Genomic DNA, 18,818 nt, shown 5'->3' with positions numbered 1-18,818 from the left:
TAATGTGAACTTCAGTGCATCATATATTGACAAATAAGGGCCTTGCCTACTTTTTGTGAAATTTCAAGTTGAAATATCAAAGAGTACCTCAATTTGCCATGTATTGTTGTACTTTAATATATTTTGATGAGAAATATTTTTTATGGAATTTATTATTTTTGCTTCTGTCTTTTTTCTACACCAGTCAAGAACCCCAGTCAAACATGCACATAGTGATCAACACAAAATCCCATAGAAGTCTTTTAAGTCACTTTATATTACAACTGAAGTTGTGTGTTATTTGTTTTGTCTGATCAAACAACTGAGATCTGACAACGCTACTCTCCTACAGGAAGACAAAAAATCCAATGCAACACGACGTGATGCCTACTATGTGTGCCGGGAGGCAGCCACATGTGCAATGGGAGATGTAGTCGTTAGGTGTTTTTTTGGTTTGTTTATTTATTACATTTATTTTGACTAGCAGAGGGGGAATAAACTGCACACATATTGTCCAAAAGACAAGGTGGCGTGCGTCTCACAGTAAACACTCTAGCCTCTTCATTAAGGGGTTAAAGCTCGTTTGTGGTGCTGTTAGGCCAGTGTTAGGGTATATCGTTGTACCAGAGGAACGCGTTGTGCACTTTCATATAACTCAAAAGTAGTGCCACAACTGGTTCCTGCAGATCTACTAGCTCACAACGCCTCGCGTTGCGAGGCGTTTATCGGCTATTTTTTTGCGTCTTTCGTATATTATTTGACAATTTGGCCAATGCTCAACCTGTTTTTTATTGTATAGTTTGTTGATTACTTTTGTCTGATGAATGGTCTTTTTTTTTCTCTTCTTTTTTTTTAGGCAGTGAAAAGGCCTTAAAAGTCCTTAAACTTCACAGTCATCTAGGGACCCCCCCCCATCTGGGGACCCCCCCCCCCCAAATCAACCCACAGGTTGAGAACTGAACTAGAGTGACAACACTGACAGGTTTAGTTAGCAGCGATGGTCTGGTCCATCCAGGCACGCAGCTCGGTGACGCGGGCGTACACACCAGGTGAGTTGTCACTGCAGTATCCAGTGCCCCAGGAGACCATACCGACCAGGGTCCAGGCTCCGTCCTTCTGACAGACCAGGGGCCCACCAGTGTCACCCATGCAGGACGAGGCTCCAGAGGCTCCAGCGCAGATCATCTGGTCACTGATCCTGTCGTCCCAGTATTCCTTGCAGTTGCACCGCTCATTGGTGAGGTCGTCCCACCATTCCTTGCACTGCTCATTGGTGAGGAGGGGGAGAGCAGCCTGCTGCAGCAGGCTGGTCTCTTCGGTAGAATTAAAGGGGACCTGCATCAGGCCCCATCCAGAAGTCACACACACCGTTGCACCGGGGAAGTTGTCGCTGGTCTCGGCCACACACACCGAGGACACACGCACGCCCAACTTGGCAGGGCTGGCCAGCTTGATCAGCTGGATGTCATAGCTGAAGCCGGTGGATCCGTAGAGGGGGTGCTTGAAGGCCTTTCCGACCCTCATGGTCTGGATGTCCTCGGCGTCGGAGGAGAGGTCGTGCTCGCCCAAGATCACACGGGTATCAGTTCTGACACGGCAGTGAGCAGCGGTCACAACCCAGTTCTCGTTGATCAGCGATCCGCCACAGTAGTGGCGGCCCTGAGGGAAAGACTGCAGGGAGACCTGCCAGGGCCAGGAGTGGGGTACAGCCTCCTCATTGACAATACGGGGGTATTCAGTGATTACTGGAGGGATGGCAGGCGAGCCACAGCCATAGGCAGTGGCAACAAAGGCAAAGCAGTAGAGAATCCACATGTAGGCGGCCATGGTTTCAACTTGACTCTGGCAGGCTGACTGCAGCGTCTTTTATACTGGAGCTATAAAATACCACTCAAAGGAAAGGGGACTGGTTGTCCAAGTCTTGAACCCGCAGCAGTGGGGTTCGATAAGAACTTAAGATGTCAACACTGGTGATTATGAAGGAGTATGGGGACAAATATCCAAGTCCGTACAGAGGCTGCTGGACTCTCTCCTGGTGGAAGCTGGTTGATGGCTGGTTGATGGTCTTGAAGGTTGTAGCCTTGTAGATAGGTGTAGATTTAAGGTAACGCTGATTGCAATGGTTTGCAACTCATGGACTGACTGCACCTCTTTATATAATTCTTGGCTGGATGCTCGTGACATCACAATAAATCAGCTACAGTATATCCATATATGGAGTTTCACATCAGCATGACGTCAGCACTGGATATCTCCAAATTACATGATGATCGCAGGGGGCGGGCTTCAATAACAACATCCAATAAGGCCCTTCAGCCTGTCAAGGGACTGGTAATGAATATGCTATACATGTTAACTCAAATTAAAACACCTGGGGAATCATCATTGACAACACCAGTCCAATTCAAAAGGAAAAAGACACCAGAGGGCACTGTTTTTTCCTTTTTCTGACCTCTTGGAATTGAGGACTATGATGTAAGCCATATCAACCGAAGGAGACCTGCCCCAATTCCCCCTAGGTTGCACAAATAATCACAATAAATGCTACCTAAATGAGATCATGGGAGTATTATGGAAAAGACATGCAGAAGCTTCCATTGAGTTATGTTCTATTCAGTTAATTTAAATTCTATTCTACTCTATCGTAGAAAATATGAAATATGAACAGTGCTGATGTGATTCAGCAGCTTCTATTCCATTCCATTACGTTCCTGTTAACCAGTTCCACCCTGGCGTCCCAACTCTGGGCATATAGGCGGAACTTTTTAAACATATTCCCCCCCAAAAAATCTAAAAATAGCAGAAATAGCTCACATCGAACCTGTAGAAAAGGCTTTCACATCATAACACGTTCGTTGGATAGGTAGCCATAGTTACGCGGTACTAGTCCGACCACGTCACTGAATGCTTGCTACTCCATATATGGAGCTAACGGACCTACAGTATGCAAGTCCGACATCACGGCATCCATCTTTGGGCATATTGGGACTCCATATACGGATAGGACTGATTCTCCTTCTCCCTCTACTGCCCAGGGGCATATTGGTTTAATTCCTGCTTGGATACCATCACAGCGGCTCTTGGATCTGTTTAAATCTAAACCAGCTCAAGTGTTTGTTCTTTAATATAACCCATGTCTATGTCTAAACATACATGTGTGTCCCTGTAGAACACCCTGCACAAGAATTTGGGCCCCTCCCTGGAAAGTTTTAAAATGTCGTGCAATTTAAGTTGTATTGAGGCGTACAAGACAATTCTAGATGGTTTGAGCTATATAATTGAGTTAAAGTTACACTTGTAATTTTCTCTGTAATTTATCAATGTGAAATTGCCTACCTCCGAGGAGACATTCTAATAATATTTAACGGCAATGTGGTAGCAGTGACCTTGTATTGTTATTTGATGTTATTTGGACATTTTCCTGTATTCCGCATGAATTCCCTCCCGGAAAGCTATTAAGTCACACATGAAAAGTGGGGAGGGGGGGGGGTGCGCTAATGAAAGTTGTTGCAAATGAGGTGGAGAACGCAACATCAATGGCCCCTATCTGACTATGATACATTAAGAGAAAGCCATATACAGTGGTGTGTGTGTGTGTGTGTGTGTGTGTGTGTGTGTGTGTGTGTGTGTGTGTGTGTGTGTGTGTGTGTGTGTGTGTGTGTGTGTGTGTGTGTGTGTGTGTGTGTGTGCGTGCGTGCGTGCGTGCATGCGTGCGTGTTCGTGCGCTCGCACAGTGTGCGACTGTATCGTGGTGTGTTTATTATTTTATGTATATACTGTTTAATGCAGAGCAAAAACAGGAGGGGACCTAGAATGGAGCTCTTGGGAATCTGGTCAACTAGTATACGTTTAGCGCTTAGGTAGATATGCGTGAAATATTAAGTTGTGTCCGGTGTACAGTGTCAGAGGCATGAGGCACTTAATGATGAGGTAGCCTGTGAAAGGGGTTGCCATCTGCCCAGCACCATCCCTGGATAGGTGACCAGTGCCAGCCTGGGCCTCTGGCTGTCATGTCATGTGTCTGGGCCTCGTTAGCAGTGAGGACACCGCCACTCCTCTTGCCGTAATGATGACTTGGTTGGCATGTCTGCTCATCTTCCTTTTCTGCCAGACAGATCCTTGACCAGGGATCTTATCAAAGTCCACAGTTACACTTGAGCTATACTGCACCTGCTGGAAAGTTGAAAGTATAGTGTACATTTACTCAATTACTTTAAATGTTACGTATTAGTATACTAATACGTATTTCCATTTTCCAGTACTTTATACTTCTACTCCATTACATCTCAGAGGCAACTGTTGTACTTTTTATACCACTACACTTGTTTGAAAATCTGGAGCTGCTGCCCCTGTTGCGTTATTCTCTCTACTTTTATGTGTTGTTGTCGTCACATTAACATCCAATGTGATATTTATTATATCGATGTTTGTCTCCGCCAGGCCAGAAGGTCGGAAGGTGAAGATGATGCTTTTTCTTTTAGTGAGATTTCTGCTTCATGGAGAGACGGAGGGAGAAAAGGGAGGGTGGAAAGAAGAGATGATTACTGAGATGGAAATTGAACACACGCGTCTTGTAGGGACCGAGCATCTGGCGAACTTCTGCTGTGAGCGTCGACTCAAAGCACACAAATATGCAAAACAGTTGTGATCATCCAAGAACTGATCTAAGAACCAATATCAGCCAGCAATAATTCAAAATGCATTCCCACGTCCCAAGTCCCACGCCATTTGCAAGGACTCAAACGGTCCAACACTAGCACAGTGGTTCTCAAACATTTTCATGTCAAGGAGCCCCAAATGCGCAAAAATAATAATAAAAGAATATATATATATATATTGTAAAATAAAAGAAAATTTGTGATTTCAAAATGTTCTTTTTATTTCCAAGATTTATCAAAATGTTTTAAAAACAGCTATTCACAGTGCGTCACATCGTGACGTGTTGTGAGCTTGTAGATCGGCAATTCTTCTGTTAGCCGAAGAAGTATAAAATAGGGTTGAAGTGGTTAAACTGTTCCTCATTTTGCTGGGGACCCCCTGGAACCCACTCAAGGACCCCTGGGGGTGCCCACCCAGACTCCTATTTGAGAACCACTGTACCAGCAAAACTCACAGAGATTTTCTGCCCTGCTGTTCACAGTAATAATTTATATTTGCAAAGTAACTAGTAACTCAAGTTTTCAAATAATTGTAGTGGAGTAAAAGTACAATAAGATGTAGTGGAGTAGAAGTAAAAGTACTGCAAATTGGAAATACTCCAGTAAAGTAAAAGTACCTCAACATTTTACTTAAGTACAGTACTTGAGTAAATGTACTTAGTTACTTTACACAACTGATTGTACACAATACCAGTGGTTCTCCTCCTTCTTTGAGCTCTGGACCAATAGCATATTTCAAACAATCCTCAATCGGCATAACATGGCCTGGACCACTGGTGTAGCGGTCCAGGCACCTATAGGCTCCAAAGTAGCCTGACAGCTCGTTGCAGGTTCGAGCCACGATCCCGGCGGCCTTTGCTGCATGTCACTCCCCATCTAGTCTCGTGTGGCCAGACTGTTGTCTCCCACAATTTTCAAATGTTTCCGGTCATACAGTCTGGGACTCTGGGAAGCTCTGATCATGATTAGAATATAAACCGGATGTGAAGCCTCCTCCCCACTTCCGTTTCGTCTTTACAGTCGCGCAAATGTATCCTAATATAAATGAAAATCATATAGAGTAAGTATATTTAGCTTGCTGCTTAGCAGAGATGGAAATTAAAAAACACATTTTAAAGATAAGATTAAGATAAGATGCATTTTTTTTCCAAGTTTTAAATATTGTTTTAAATAGTTGTATCTCTCTGCTCTTACCCGTAGAGTATCCTGTGTTTCATGCTTACTGCTGTGCACTATGACATCTGAATTTCCCCACAGGGATCCATAAAGCTCTGTCTGTCAGAATGTTCTTTCAATAAAAGCTAGGGAAAAAAACTGCTGTGAGCTGAAACCTACACGATTTAATCACCCAGGACCAAGTGCTTTACTGGGTTTAATTCTAGCTAGGCTGACTGCTATGTCTGCATCTGTCAGTATGATAAGGCAGTGCTTCTCAGTACTCCCTTTTCCTCATTTCTGCATCATAACATTGTAGTCCGACCGATTCCAGGCTTCCTCTGGCATTACTGGAACTGAGCTGACTCTCTACCTTTTCTTTAATATTTCATCCTATTCTTCTTTAAAACATGATCTGATTTCCTTCTTCTTTAGCTTAACTAGGTCAAAAATTCCATTAATAAAAGCACTTGATATTTGGGTGATATATCTGCAGAAGCCTCTCTATAATTCTTAGGGTATACTCTAATTATGTTTTTGGTAGTGACGTTAGCCTCACAAAATTCCATATTCAGTTATAAATCATTTGTTAGTGTGTCATGCTGTGCTGCAGTACGGCCTGGCTCAGTAGCCTATCTGTGAAGCTTAAACTAAACTATACAATCAAATCCAGATTTGGATTATTATATTGGCCAACCTTTGGGCAGCACATAGCTCATTTCAAACAACTTACAAGCGTGAGCAAGCTCAGACTTTCTAACACAATCTCGTCTGAACCCTTTCATCTTTTAAACAGAGAATATAACCTTCTGTCCTCTATTAGGTGAAAGAGTCCCTCAATGTAAACGCCACAGGCTGACAAATTCCTTCCTTCATCAGTCTATCCTGTCGCTAAAAAAAATTGTGTGTAAACCTCTTGCAAAGGAAACTGACGGTAAAGATGCATCGTATCATGCACAGTATATTCATGATAACCCACTAAGGTTTGATTAGCAACGTTTTGTTCAAATTGTGGATTAATCTTGCTGCTAATCACTTACAACCATGTTATGAAAACAACTTCAAAGGTGCATTTAGCGGAGCACAAATCTACGCCAGGAGGCATGCCCCAATAATAATAATATTTTTGCTGTCTGATGCAGTAACGTCAAGCTGCGCGTCTCTCCCTCTCTCTTTCTCTCTCTTTCCTTCTCTTTCTCTGTCTCTTTCCGGTGCACGTGCGCATCATAGGTGCGCAGGTTATGTTGTTTAGTTTAGTGTGTCTCTGTTAGTCAGACATGAGTCCTATTTTGCGCCCAAGTCGTGCTACCCACTATTTGGGGATTTAGCGTTGTGCAAGGGGCGTTCCCGTGGCTGAGTTGCTATCTTCCGACACGAGCCTTATCCCTAAAACACCTGCGCTACCCCTATGCATAGGCGTGGTTTGGGCGTTATATTAATAAAACCAATCAGCGTGCCAGGTGCCATTGCCTTTAAGAGCTGCCCAGTGCGCTCCCTCTCTGCCCATGGAAGAGGCAGTCCGAGTTGTCCGACATTGATTGCCTTGGAATAAATTATTTGATACACAGAATTATCATTCCCACATTGCTGGTTATAGAGAACTTTAAATTACAGCAATCGCTTGTGTTCTGGATTAATTAAACTGAATGGTCTGGTGTGGTTACAGCAAACGCAGATCAAACAAAATTTTATTTGTCTTTGATAAGCTTAACTGGCAACTGTTGATACAAACTTATTGACAAAAGGAATTAACTGTCACACTTTTGTGGATTACAGTAAAATTGTAATGACAATCACATTCACAATCACTTAATTCAGATGTGCTGGGTTGCTAAAACTCTGCAGCCTCACTGAGGCGCTTATGTAATTTCGGACACTACCCGACGTTTGCATCATACGCTCTAGCCTTGATTGCCTTTCAATAAAACCTTTCTCCTGACATTTCCATTGCAGGCACGCTCTATCAAAAAGATTTAGCATTGCGGGTGGTCTGAGAATCCGCTATGCGCTTTCCCTCATGTGTGTGGGCAAGATAGCAATTTTAGGGATACAACAACACGCCCATGGCCACACCTCCAGGCGCAAATAACAGAGTCCGCATTATGTTTAGCGGATAGCACGGGCGTAATATTCTGTTTGGGGACAGCGCCAGCTGCCTTTAAGTAATTAACGGGTAGCGGGTAGTGCCAAGGGATAGCGCAGGGCGGAAGATAGGGCCCGTCGGCTTAAACTCTACAGTATATACTTCGTTGACCGGGGTCCCCCCAGGGTCTGTACTTGACCCCCTCCTTTTTCCCCTCAACTTCAAATCTCTTTGTCAAAAATAGCCGATCTACCAGTTTGGCTATTTTCACAGAATGTTCACCTATGAAATGCCCAGAATGCTAGAGCAGGTGGTGTGGTCTCTCCATGTGTCTGTCTGTGTGTATACTAGGTGTGCTGCGCTGTGTGAAACAGTCAGACATAGTGATCTTTACAAACTTGTCCAACAAGGCCAAGAGTACTTGAATACAAAATATATCACATACACAGATGATCAACTATGAGGCAATAGTTGCACGGCTTCAGACGTGCAACAGGAGCGAATTAGAATAACGTAGATCCCATATACACCTAGTACGCCTTGATGGACAGCTTGCACCCGATTGGCTATTTCCACTCCATACCATCACAAACAAGTATTCTATAGCCTGGACGGACAATGGGTCTGAGGTTATAAATTCACAGAAAATAACAATTGTTTAATATTGCTTATTTATATAATAGTGGATGTTATGCAATTTCTTTGCTATGGTGACTCAACACCAAACCACTGCTACCCAGAATACCAATTGAGGTAGAATAATGAACACCTATATGGAAGGCAATGGCAAGAGGAATCACTGGCAGCAAAAGAAAGAAAGAAAGAAGGAGGAAAAGAGCTAAAGACTGAACTGGAAAATGCACTTACTGTAAGGCAGTTTTGTGTAGACATTGACAATTGGATATTGGTGTAAATCTGACAGGTAGGATAGAATCAGAGAGAATGAGAACGCAAGAGAGAGAGAGAGAGAGAGAGAGAGAGAGAGAGAGAGAGAGAGAGAGAGAGAGAGAGAGAGAGAGAGAGATTATGATGGTGGATGACAGAGAGAGAGAGAGAGATTATGATGGTGGATGAGAGAGAGAGAGAGAGAGAGAGAGAGAGAGAGAGAGAGAGAGAGAGAGAGAGAGAGAGAGAGAGAGACATACAGGGGAAATAGACAGAGGCAGAGGCAGAGGCAGAGTGACTGACAGCACAGAAACCTGTTTACCATTGGCTCACAGATGTGACTGCACAGCCCCGGAGGCCAGAGCTTCTCTCATGCCGGTCAGGTAGCGCACTCCATTTCCTAACCTGTCAGCGGCGGACAAGCTAAACACAGGCCTTTTTGACATTGGCATTTTACATCGCTCGTTCTCACTGACAACTCCAATCGAAAGGAGGGCTTGACACCGTGTCATTCCCAGTGGCCCCCCCGGCAACCTACTGTATGTGCCACCACGCTCACAGCTTGAAAAGGGAAAGGGAGCTGCCATCTACTGCTGTTGTGTTTACCCCCAGGTGCAGCCAGGGAAAATGTCATGTTTTGGCGTGCCTGCTTTTAGCAGAGGCGTTATTTCAGAGAAAAGAAAACTACTGGGTGGCCAAACAAAAAATAAGGTAACCGCTTAAGTCCCATTTCAAAAACAGCAAAAAACATGCCAATCTAGAAGCTCAGAACGGGTCACACTTTCGGGGGCAGCGGTGGCCTTAACCCATTAAGACCTGAGGCGATTCTTAAAAATGTTTTCTAAATCCTAACAGTTTTTTGAAAGAAAAATCGAAAACATTTTTTCCCCCAAGATTTTTCAAAAATAGCTGATCTACAAGCTCATAGCGTGGCACTCGGTGCCGCGCTATGAGCTTGTATATCTGCTATTTTTGAATAGCCAAAGAAATCTAAAGTGACACAAAGGCTAGAGGAACACACTTGTTACCAGAAAAGGTTCCCGGTTTGATTCCCTGGACCCGGCAGGAACAATCTGGGTGGGGAAGTGAATGTCCACCACCTATACCCCCCACCCCCCCCACACCACTGAAGTGCCCCGTGAGCAAGGCACTGAACCCCTGACCGGTCCAGCGGAGCTGTTCAGTGGGCAGCTGTGGATGTACTGGTCAGCTCCCAGTTTTTAATGTGTGTGTGTGCCTGTCTGTAGCTGAAAATGAGCATCTGTGCTCAGCAACTTTCCCTGGTTTTCCATTTTTGTTTGAAAATCTTTACTTTACTTATAATGACATTCCCAAAATAAGTGGTTAATGAATGTATGGTTGCAGTCAAAAACACGTCTGTCACATGTCACATGTAGATGGCCGTGGATTGAGATCTAACATCAGATTAGGCTGCACCAGCCCTCCTGTTTTCGTACCTAGAGGGGCGGATTTAACATCTCCGGCGAGAGAATGCATGTGATCCCATTGGTTCACCTATCTGTCCGTCAGCCCCCGCCCTGTCAACACAATATTACGAGCGACGCCCACTGCACTCTGGTTGGTTGGGGAAATGAAACACTTCCTATATCGTGTACACCGACGCGCTGGTCCAGGCTTTTATTTTTTAGCAAAACTAAACAATAAAAGCCTGGAGATCGAGGCTAACATCAGATTAATCTACAAAAAAAAAGAAGAGAAAATACTTTATGCATAAAACAAAAAATAATTGAGCAAAAAAAGCCATCCCAGCTTCTGATTGTTTTGTTTGTTTTGTGTGAAGACGGGCGCTCATCTTTCCGATAGAAAAGACATGCACATCACAATGTCTAACACAATGGGTGGTGAAAAAAAGGCGGGGAAAAAAACGTATAGATTAGAGCAGAAAGATCAGTACATCAAATAGCTCCCATTACAAGGATTTTATTCAACGCAGTGACATTTTGAGCAACACAGCCTCCTCCTCATAGACTTCACAGAGATTACATCAGAAGAAGACGACTCGGGAACAGCGTCGTGTGTTGCTCCAAACGTCACTGCATTAACCAATTGAGACCTGAAGCCGATTCTACATGTCTCCTAAATCTCAGCAGTATTCTGAAAAACCTATGTTTCTATATCAGTGGTGCTCAATCTTTTTCATGTCAAGGACCCCCAAAATGATATGTATTTGGCCGCGGACCCCCATCAAAATATTTTGTTCCAGGGACCCCCCAGAAGCAAAGATTTGAGTTAAAAATGTTCGCTTAAAAATATATATATTCAAAGATTTGCACACATTTTCACGATTTTTCAAAAATAGCAGATCTACAAGCTCGTATATCTGCTATTTTTGAATAGCCCAAAGCGTAAAATAATGCTTTTTAGCTCAAATCTAAAAATGAGACAGTTCCAGGTCTCAAAGGGTTAAATAAAATCCTTCTAATGGGAGCTATTTGGTGAGCGGATCTTTCTTCTCTAATCCACAAGCTCATCTTTTCAAGCCACATTGCCACTACTCGAGGCGTGACCGTGTCACGTTCTTGACTTTGCGGAGACTTAGTGACCCGGGAGAATGTAGCATGACGTCGCTGTCAGGCGGAAACCTTGTATGTCCAAAGCTATCACTTTTCAGGAATGGAGAAAAAAAGAGCCTGTGTTCCAATGGATCCAATGTAGTTTATTATTTAGTCAAAAGCTCTTGTGTGAATACTCTTAATCAGTGGTGGAAAAAGTGAAACAAAATTTAAGTAAAACAAAAAAGTTTGGTATCTAAATTAAAGTACCAAAAGTAGAGAGTAATCATTATGCAGAAGGTCCCATTTCAAGTTTTCAAATAAAACTAAACCAAAAATTCAATAGGCATTAGATTATTTATTTTGTGAAATAGCTAATGTCTCTATGTTTAAGAGAGGTACTCTGTTGTAAACAGGGCTGCCTACGTACTTCCTTGTCTTCCAAAATAAAATCCCAAACACATATAACTTTAGGGTATCTTTGAAACATACGTATTACTTAAAAAGGCAATTCAGAGTCGACGTTACAGCTGCAATCATTTTACTCTATTTGCCTTCCTGCAAAGCGTGTATGGATATTTTCATTGCTGACCTTCAAGGTGCCTCTAGAGATTATCAGAATCTGCTATGCAGCGAGATATCTGTGAGGTTTGTGACTGACTGTCCCCTCACCTATTTGCAGATAAAGTAAAGTGTGTGTGTGTCTGTGTGTCTGTGTGTGTGTGTGTGTGTGTGTGTGTGTGTGTGTGTGTGTGTGTGTGTGTGTGTGTGTGTGTATGCGTGTGTGTGTGTGTGTGTGTGTGTGCGTGTGTGTGTGTGTGTGTGTGTGTGTGTGTGTGTGTGTGTGTGTGTGTGTGTGTGTGTGTGTGTGTGTGTGTGTGTGTGTGTGTGTGTGTGTGTGTGTGTACGTGCGTGCGTGCGTGCGTGCGTGCGTGCGTGCGTGCGTGCGTGCGTGCGTGCGTGCGTGCGTGCGTGCGTGTGTGTGTGTGTGTGTGCGTGCATGTGTGTGCGCGTGTGTGTGTGTGTGTGTGTGCGTTTGTGCGTGCGTGCGTTTGTGCGTGCGTGTGCGAGCGTGCTTAGGTAACTAAATATCCTTACAACAGAACAAACAGCTGTATTCTGTACTGAATAACTTAATTTGATTCAATATAATATTTCACAAGATTCAAAAATCACTATCAATGCCGTTGCCGTATCAGCGGGCCACCTTCTGGTGCATCTCATGAATTTGCATCAGAGCAGAACATGAGCACTTTCTCTGCTGCATGGAGCAGGTGTAAGACAACAGCACCGCGGTGAATGGACAGCCCAAAGTGTTTTTGAAGGAGGCGAGTTTTCAGTAACGAGGCTTTATCGCCTTCATTTTATTCTTCACTTCGAAGCGCTCAGGCAATTTGTGCCCTAATGCACCTTTGAAAAACAATTTGCTGAGGATACCCTGCTCAAGCCCATGTCTGAAAGTTAAGCAGGATGGCATTTTAAGGGGCATAACTGGCATGAAGGAGAGTCTAGAAAGAGGCGCACATCGTTTTTCAAATGGTTGAAGCTTCCATCTTAGGTGAGGGTAAAAAAAACAAAACAGAATGTCTGTTTGGTTCTTAATGCTAACTCGATGTGTAGGCTCATATGTTAGTTGTGTCGGGAAGTGTTGCAAAACTATTGTGACGATGAGAATGTCTGATCTGTCTGTCTGTCTGTCTGTCTGTCTGTCTGACTCCTGAACACATGCACGGCATTGTCAAATCACAGCACAGGGGTTAAATAGCACTTGTTTTGATTGCACCTCTTCCCACACAGTGTCAGCATTATGGAAAAAATCTTTGCAATCCAGCTTTGAATCGTGATTGTTTGCAATGAATAGCACAGATAATTTGAGATGAACTGCTGCATCTGTGCCAGTAATTATGAATTATGAGAAAGATGACAAGGGAAGGACGATAATGCCATGCTGCCTGCTGATAGAAGAGTCGCCATTATTCACAGTCGGCCATTGCTCATCTCATCGCACTTCCTCACTCCTGGTGCACAGCGTAGCCTACGTTGGGAACAAGGCTCATTTGTTGAGCAACTTATTGGTTAGTGGATATATTTGGAAAATACTTTTATTGCCACAGAGCTTCAAATTCAATCTGTCGCAGCTGTTGTGTTAGAACGTGTGACAATGTACTGCTCCAACAAATGGAGATAGATTTACGTTACGGAGTGGTTTGAGAGGCTTTGATGGGCCTCCACTTTCACCGATTAGAAACGTTTGATCAGACATGAACACTGCAGGAACAGCCAACTGTGTGGCATCTTTAGCCTACTTATATGCAGACATTGAAAATTGACCTTTGCGTGTTCAAATGCTACAAGTTTCATAAGAAATGCACTCGAACAATTAAATTTCCACTGAAATGAATGAATGAATACATTAATGAATAAGTAGATAGACAGCTAGCTAGCTAGCTAGCTAGCTAGATAGATAGATAGATAGATAGATAGATAGATAGATAGATAGATAGATAGATAGATAGATAGATAGATAGATAGATAAGCAAGCAAGCAACAGGGACTTCCCATAGAGGCCAGCTCAGCCTGTACTGCTGCCAATAGTCTGCGCTGATGAAAAAACTTCTCAAACGTTCTGCCATGGAGCAGGAGGCAGTAAACAAGTGGAGGAGGGAGCAGTGATTTGTGGGCACCCGGAGCGAGATGCTGCCTGGGAGAGTTTCAGAGAGAACCACCCACGTCCTTAGAACAGGATCCATCTGGGGCGTCCTAGAAGGACAAAGTGGCTTGAGGAAGCAAAATGGCCCTCGGGCTTCAAGCCATATATGAGCTGGATCCTTTCCCAGGAAGAATGAGAGGGAAGGCAGAGAGAAGTGATGAGTGAGATATATGAGAGAGAGAGAGAGAGAGAGAGAGAGAGAGAAAGAGAGAGAGAGAGAGAGAGAGAGAGAGAGAGAGAGAGAGAGAGAGAGAGAGAGAGAGAGAGAGAGAGAGCTGACCCAGGCTTTTATTGTGAAAAGAAGAGTACCCGCCCTCCCCCCCCTCCACCACCATCACCAAACACAGACATAAACACATTCCACCCCCCGCCCATAATGACTTATAAGTTAGTGAACTCCATTGTTGTATTCATAAGTAAGATACATCCATTCACACAATACAGTGGATGCTTTTGGCTATTGTTGCTTGACTAATATACTGTACTGTACTGCCCTACATGTAGACAATATGCTGCTAACATCATTTATAGGCTGTGGCTCATACTGTGTTATGCTATGCATCCTGTGTAGTCGTGTCCTGAACATGCTACAGTACTGAGATTATGTTGTCTCAGAAAAGCCCCATTTCTGCCTAAAGTGCCTATGCTAAATGATCATCCATATATGCACTTCTACGTCTAGTACATTGCGATATATATATAGAGGCAGTGTTTATAGTAGATAGTGCATACTGCAGAGAGGCTATGCCTCCAGACTAATGTCTGCAGTGTGGTGTTTAATTTCGAGATAAAAATGCTCAGGCAGACTGTTTTTTTTTCCTCCAACCACTTTGTGCCAAAGGCATCAGTGCAGTGGCTGACAGGGAAGGACTGTGGCTCGTACTAGCAGTAGAATAGTTTTGTCTGATTAGAAATGATGCGACTAATAACCCCCGGGAGGACGAGGTTGACCGAGGACTGAAGGGTAAAAACCTCAAATTTATGCTTATGTCGTATGACTGTGTCGTGTGCTAAAATAGCCAACGTACAAGCTCACATAATGCGTCGCATCCATGGCGTCTTGCGTGCTTGTATATCGGCTATTTTCAGCGCAGGACACCATCATACGGTGGAGCATTATATTAGTCATAACAGTTATGATGAGGCCATATAGCTCACTCTCCCTGCATCTCCTTCTCCATATTGGAAAGGAGATGGATCATTAGACATGGTGTGGAAAACCAGTGCTGGATTGTCGAATTGGATCTCATTACATTTTCTCAAGGCTTAATTAGATCGGGGTCTATGAGACTAATACCATTTTGAATAATGGAGAGATCACGGCAGGAAATTAGTTGGTGTTAATGTGATCAAAATAGGATAAGGGGGAGGGGAAAAAAGGCATAAAGTATTCCTTATTGACCCAAATATTCCCTGGGAAAAAAGGCAGTGTTTCAGTCCTGAAATAAAATGTGTCATAATGTTTAACAACCGGCCGAAAAGAACCTGACCCTCCTCTCTGCGTCTGACAAAATACCATAAAACAAATAAATTACGTGCATTTGTACTTTTACTGCCAAATCAATTGCAATTATCAAAGCACTCTCTTGTTGGTTTTCACCGGTCGTCCCAGACCGGCCCCTGGAGAGAGAGGCGATGTGTGTATGATTAGGCTTTGGTAATCGTGTATTCATTGCAACTCGGTGGCATTTTCATGCGATTAGGTCTTTTGCCGAGACCGGTATTGGAAATCTCTCTATAACCACTTAGGCCCTATCCAAACACGTTAAGAAATATCAGATTTTTTTAAACGTTGGGATAATTCTTTGAAAATATATCGAAATTGAGGTTGTTGGGCGGTTGGCACCGAGTGCCGCACTATGAGCCTGTATATCTGCTATTTTAGAAAAATCGAGAAAATGTGTGCAAATCTTTGAATATAAATATTTTTAAAGCGAACATTTGTAACTCAAATCTTTGCTTCTGGCGGTCCCTGGAACAAAATATTTTGAGATGGGGGTCGGCGGCCGCCGCCAAATAATACATACCATTTTGGGGGTCCTTGACATGAAAAAGTTTCAGAACCACTATAGAAACCTACGTTTTTCCAGAACACTGTTGGGATTTAGAAGACATTTGTAGAAGACATTATTTGTAGAATCGGCTTCAGGTCTTAATGGGTTAACGTGGCTAATGCATGGTGTGGCACCCGGCACAGACAAACACATGCGTTCAGTAGAAGCTATAAGGCACAGCTACAGTAGAGAAGGAGACATGAGAGAGAGGACAATCTGGAGAGTGGTGGCAGAGACCGTTTCATGGACAATGAAGCAGCTTTATATGACAGGGAGACCGAGATGGAACGACCAACGCAGGCTGGGTAACAGTCGACTCGGAAGACTGGAGTCGGCGTGGGAATAAAGTGCCCCCTTGGGACTCTCCCACGTGCTCCGATCGGGACACGCTATAAGATTGACTGTTAGCAGCCGATGTAGATATAACCCAGAGAGCAGCAGATTAGAATTCACTCCAGCTCTCCAGTTTGCACATGCATTTTCTCTTGAGGATGAACTGCTTTAAGGCGCGTTGGGGATAAAAAAGGCTCCCTGGATGGGGTGGAAGTTATACAATGCGAGAGTGCATATTGAAACAGATAAGCTTGCAGCTTGAGCTATGCAATATTCTACAGTACGGTGAGGCTTTTTATGACCATCCCATTATTACATGGAATATAACATATATAAGTCTGATACAGGGATTATCCCAGAATACATAGAGTGACTGAGCAGGAATGGCATTCCTTAAAGACAAAAAAAAGAGTGAACAGAATTGCCTGCTCAAACAGGATTTTCACTTGGCAAGGACATTTTACCAAGTGAAATACTCAATGCTTGGTAATCGAGTCGAGCCGATAGAGCCTCAGGCGTTTTATTGATAGTCATTCTGCTTCACAGAGTGTATCACAGATGCAACAAACACTTCTCCGAGGACAGCTTATCGCCTCGATTCTGGGTTTAGGGCTGGAATCGCAAAATGTGTCTAAACATGATATCGGGGAGCAAACATTGGCTCAGTTGGGAGGAAATATGAATTCAAACCGCAGACCTCTCATATTGCTTCGAGATGAACCGTGTGTAGGGTTCAATATCAGTGCATGCTGCTTGTATGCAGTGCATTATTCATATTCTTCCTGATTCTATATAACACAAACATACTGTATTAGAGAGAGGATGAAACAAGGTTTTCTGGTTCTCCTATATACAGCACAACATTAAGAGTTTAACCACATGAACCCTATCGCGTCCCTGCATGACATAAGAGGTGACCGTTCGTCAAAAAATAGCAGATCTACAAACTAAAAACACGTCACAGTTTGTCAGCTATTTCCAGTGAAGAGATTTGGTGTAGAAAATGAGGGGACCAAGTATGTAGACCTGATCAACAAAGTATAGCGTTAAACCCACTAAGACCTGGAACGCATCTGTGTCACTTTTTCATTTGAGCTAGAAACCATTATTTTACACTTTGGCTATTCAAAAATAGCAGATATACAAGCTCATAGCGCGGTACCGAGTGCCGCGCTACGAGCTTGTAGATCTGCTTTTTATGAAAAATCGTGAAAATATGTGGAAATCTTTGAATATATTTCTTTTAAAGCGAACATTTTAAACTAAAATCTTTGCTTCTGGGAGTCCCTGGCACAAAATATTTTCAGATGGGGGGCCGCAGCCAAATACATATAATTTTGGGGGTCCTTCACATGAAAAAGTTTGAGAACCACTGATATAGAAATATGTTTTTCACAATACTGTTGGGATTTAGAAGATCATTTTGTAGAATCGGCTTCAGGTCTTAATGGGTTAAAGTGGTTAATTATTAGAATTAAATTAACACCACCGTGAAATCCTATGACAGCCCCAGAAGCAGTCTCTATGAGATGGAAGGAGGGATGAAGAGAAGGAAGAGACATAGAGGAAGGTCAGTGTGATGTCACCCTTCTCTTCCACACCTCTAATGGTACTGTCATTTGTCCAACCTACAGTATAGCAGCCATGCTAATGTGTGATACTGTGGGCACTGGCATGCCATTAGCCAAATATCACACATTAGCATGTGAAATGACTCGGGCTTTTTTTCTCTCTCTTCTAATGTCATCCAGACTGGAAAGTGTTAGTGGAAATGATGAGAGGTCAATGGACAAAGTTAACCACGCATGTCATAATAGAGGAACATTCAGCAAAAATATAATAGGTGAACATTCTGCGAAAATAGCAGATACAATAGCAGATAGGTGAGTTACAGAGAAAAAAAGGAGAGGGACAAATAAAGGCCCCTGTGGGACCCCGGTCATTGTCGTATATGTAATTCTATGGATTACGTTGTTACTGTATACCCCCAAACTCCTATGAAGTCACAAGTAAGACGCGCGAACGCAGCTTGACAATAACAATAAGAAGAATAGAAAGGAATGAGCAATGGACCCTTCGCTAAACCCCACCCCAAAAGCGATTGTCCAATGCGAGCTTAGCAACCGTTGTTAGCCTGGCACAGGTCTGGCAAACTTTCGTCACCTGCCATAGCTGTCAATGTTATTTCGCCCGCACACATACACAATCATTTGCAACATAATAGCAAGAACAGGAATACCACGATAACGCTATGGTGACTATGAACCAGCAACAGATTCCACTTATCCACAACTGGAGGGTTCTTTTCCCAAGCTGAAATCTGCGCTTAAACTGGAAGGCTATGGCTGTGCCTGAGTTGTTGAACACAGCTTAACGTTGGGAAAGTTACACGACTCACTCGCCCAGGTGGTGTCAATGATACTAATCACCGTAATCGTAACAATTACA

The 18,818-nt window shown here is 43.4% G+C and overlaps 1 protein-coding gene across 1 annotated transcript; it reads right to left on the bottom strand.

The window, feature by feature from the left end:
* Positions 1 to 963: 963 nt before the first annotated feature.
* On the bottom strand, positions 964 to 1,806 carry LOC311064443 (chymotrypsin A-like; the record flags this gene model as incomplete). Its single annotated transcript, XM_084084273.1, has 1 exon — positions 964 to 1,806. One exon carries the CDS (start codon positions 1,804 to 1,806, stop codon positions 964 to 966), a length of 843 nt encoding a protein of 280 aa, XP_083940399.1.
* Between the last annotated feature and the right edge of the window lie 17,012 nt (positions 1,807 to 18,818).

This window comes from Gymnoscopelus microlampas, assembly GCF_963454915.1.
Source record: "Gymnoscopelus microlampas genome assembly, chromosome: 17".
NCBI classification, from domain to species: Eukaryota; Metazoa; Chordata; class Actinopteri; order Myctophiformes; family Myctophidae; genus Gymnoscopelus; species Gymnoscopelus microlampas.
The sequence above is the reverse complement of the archived record's forward strand: the minus strand, read 5'-3'. Positions and strand labels throughout refer to the sequence as shown.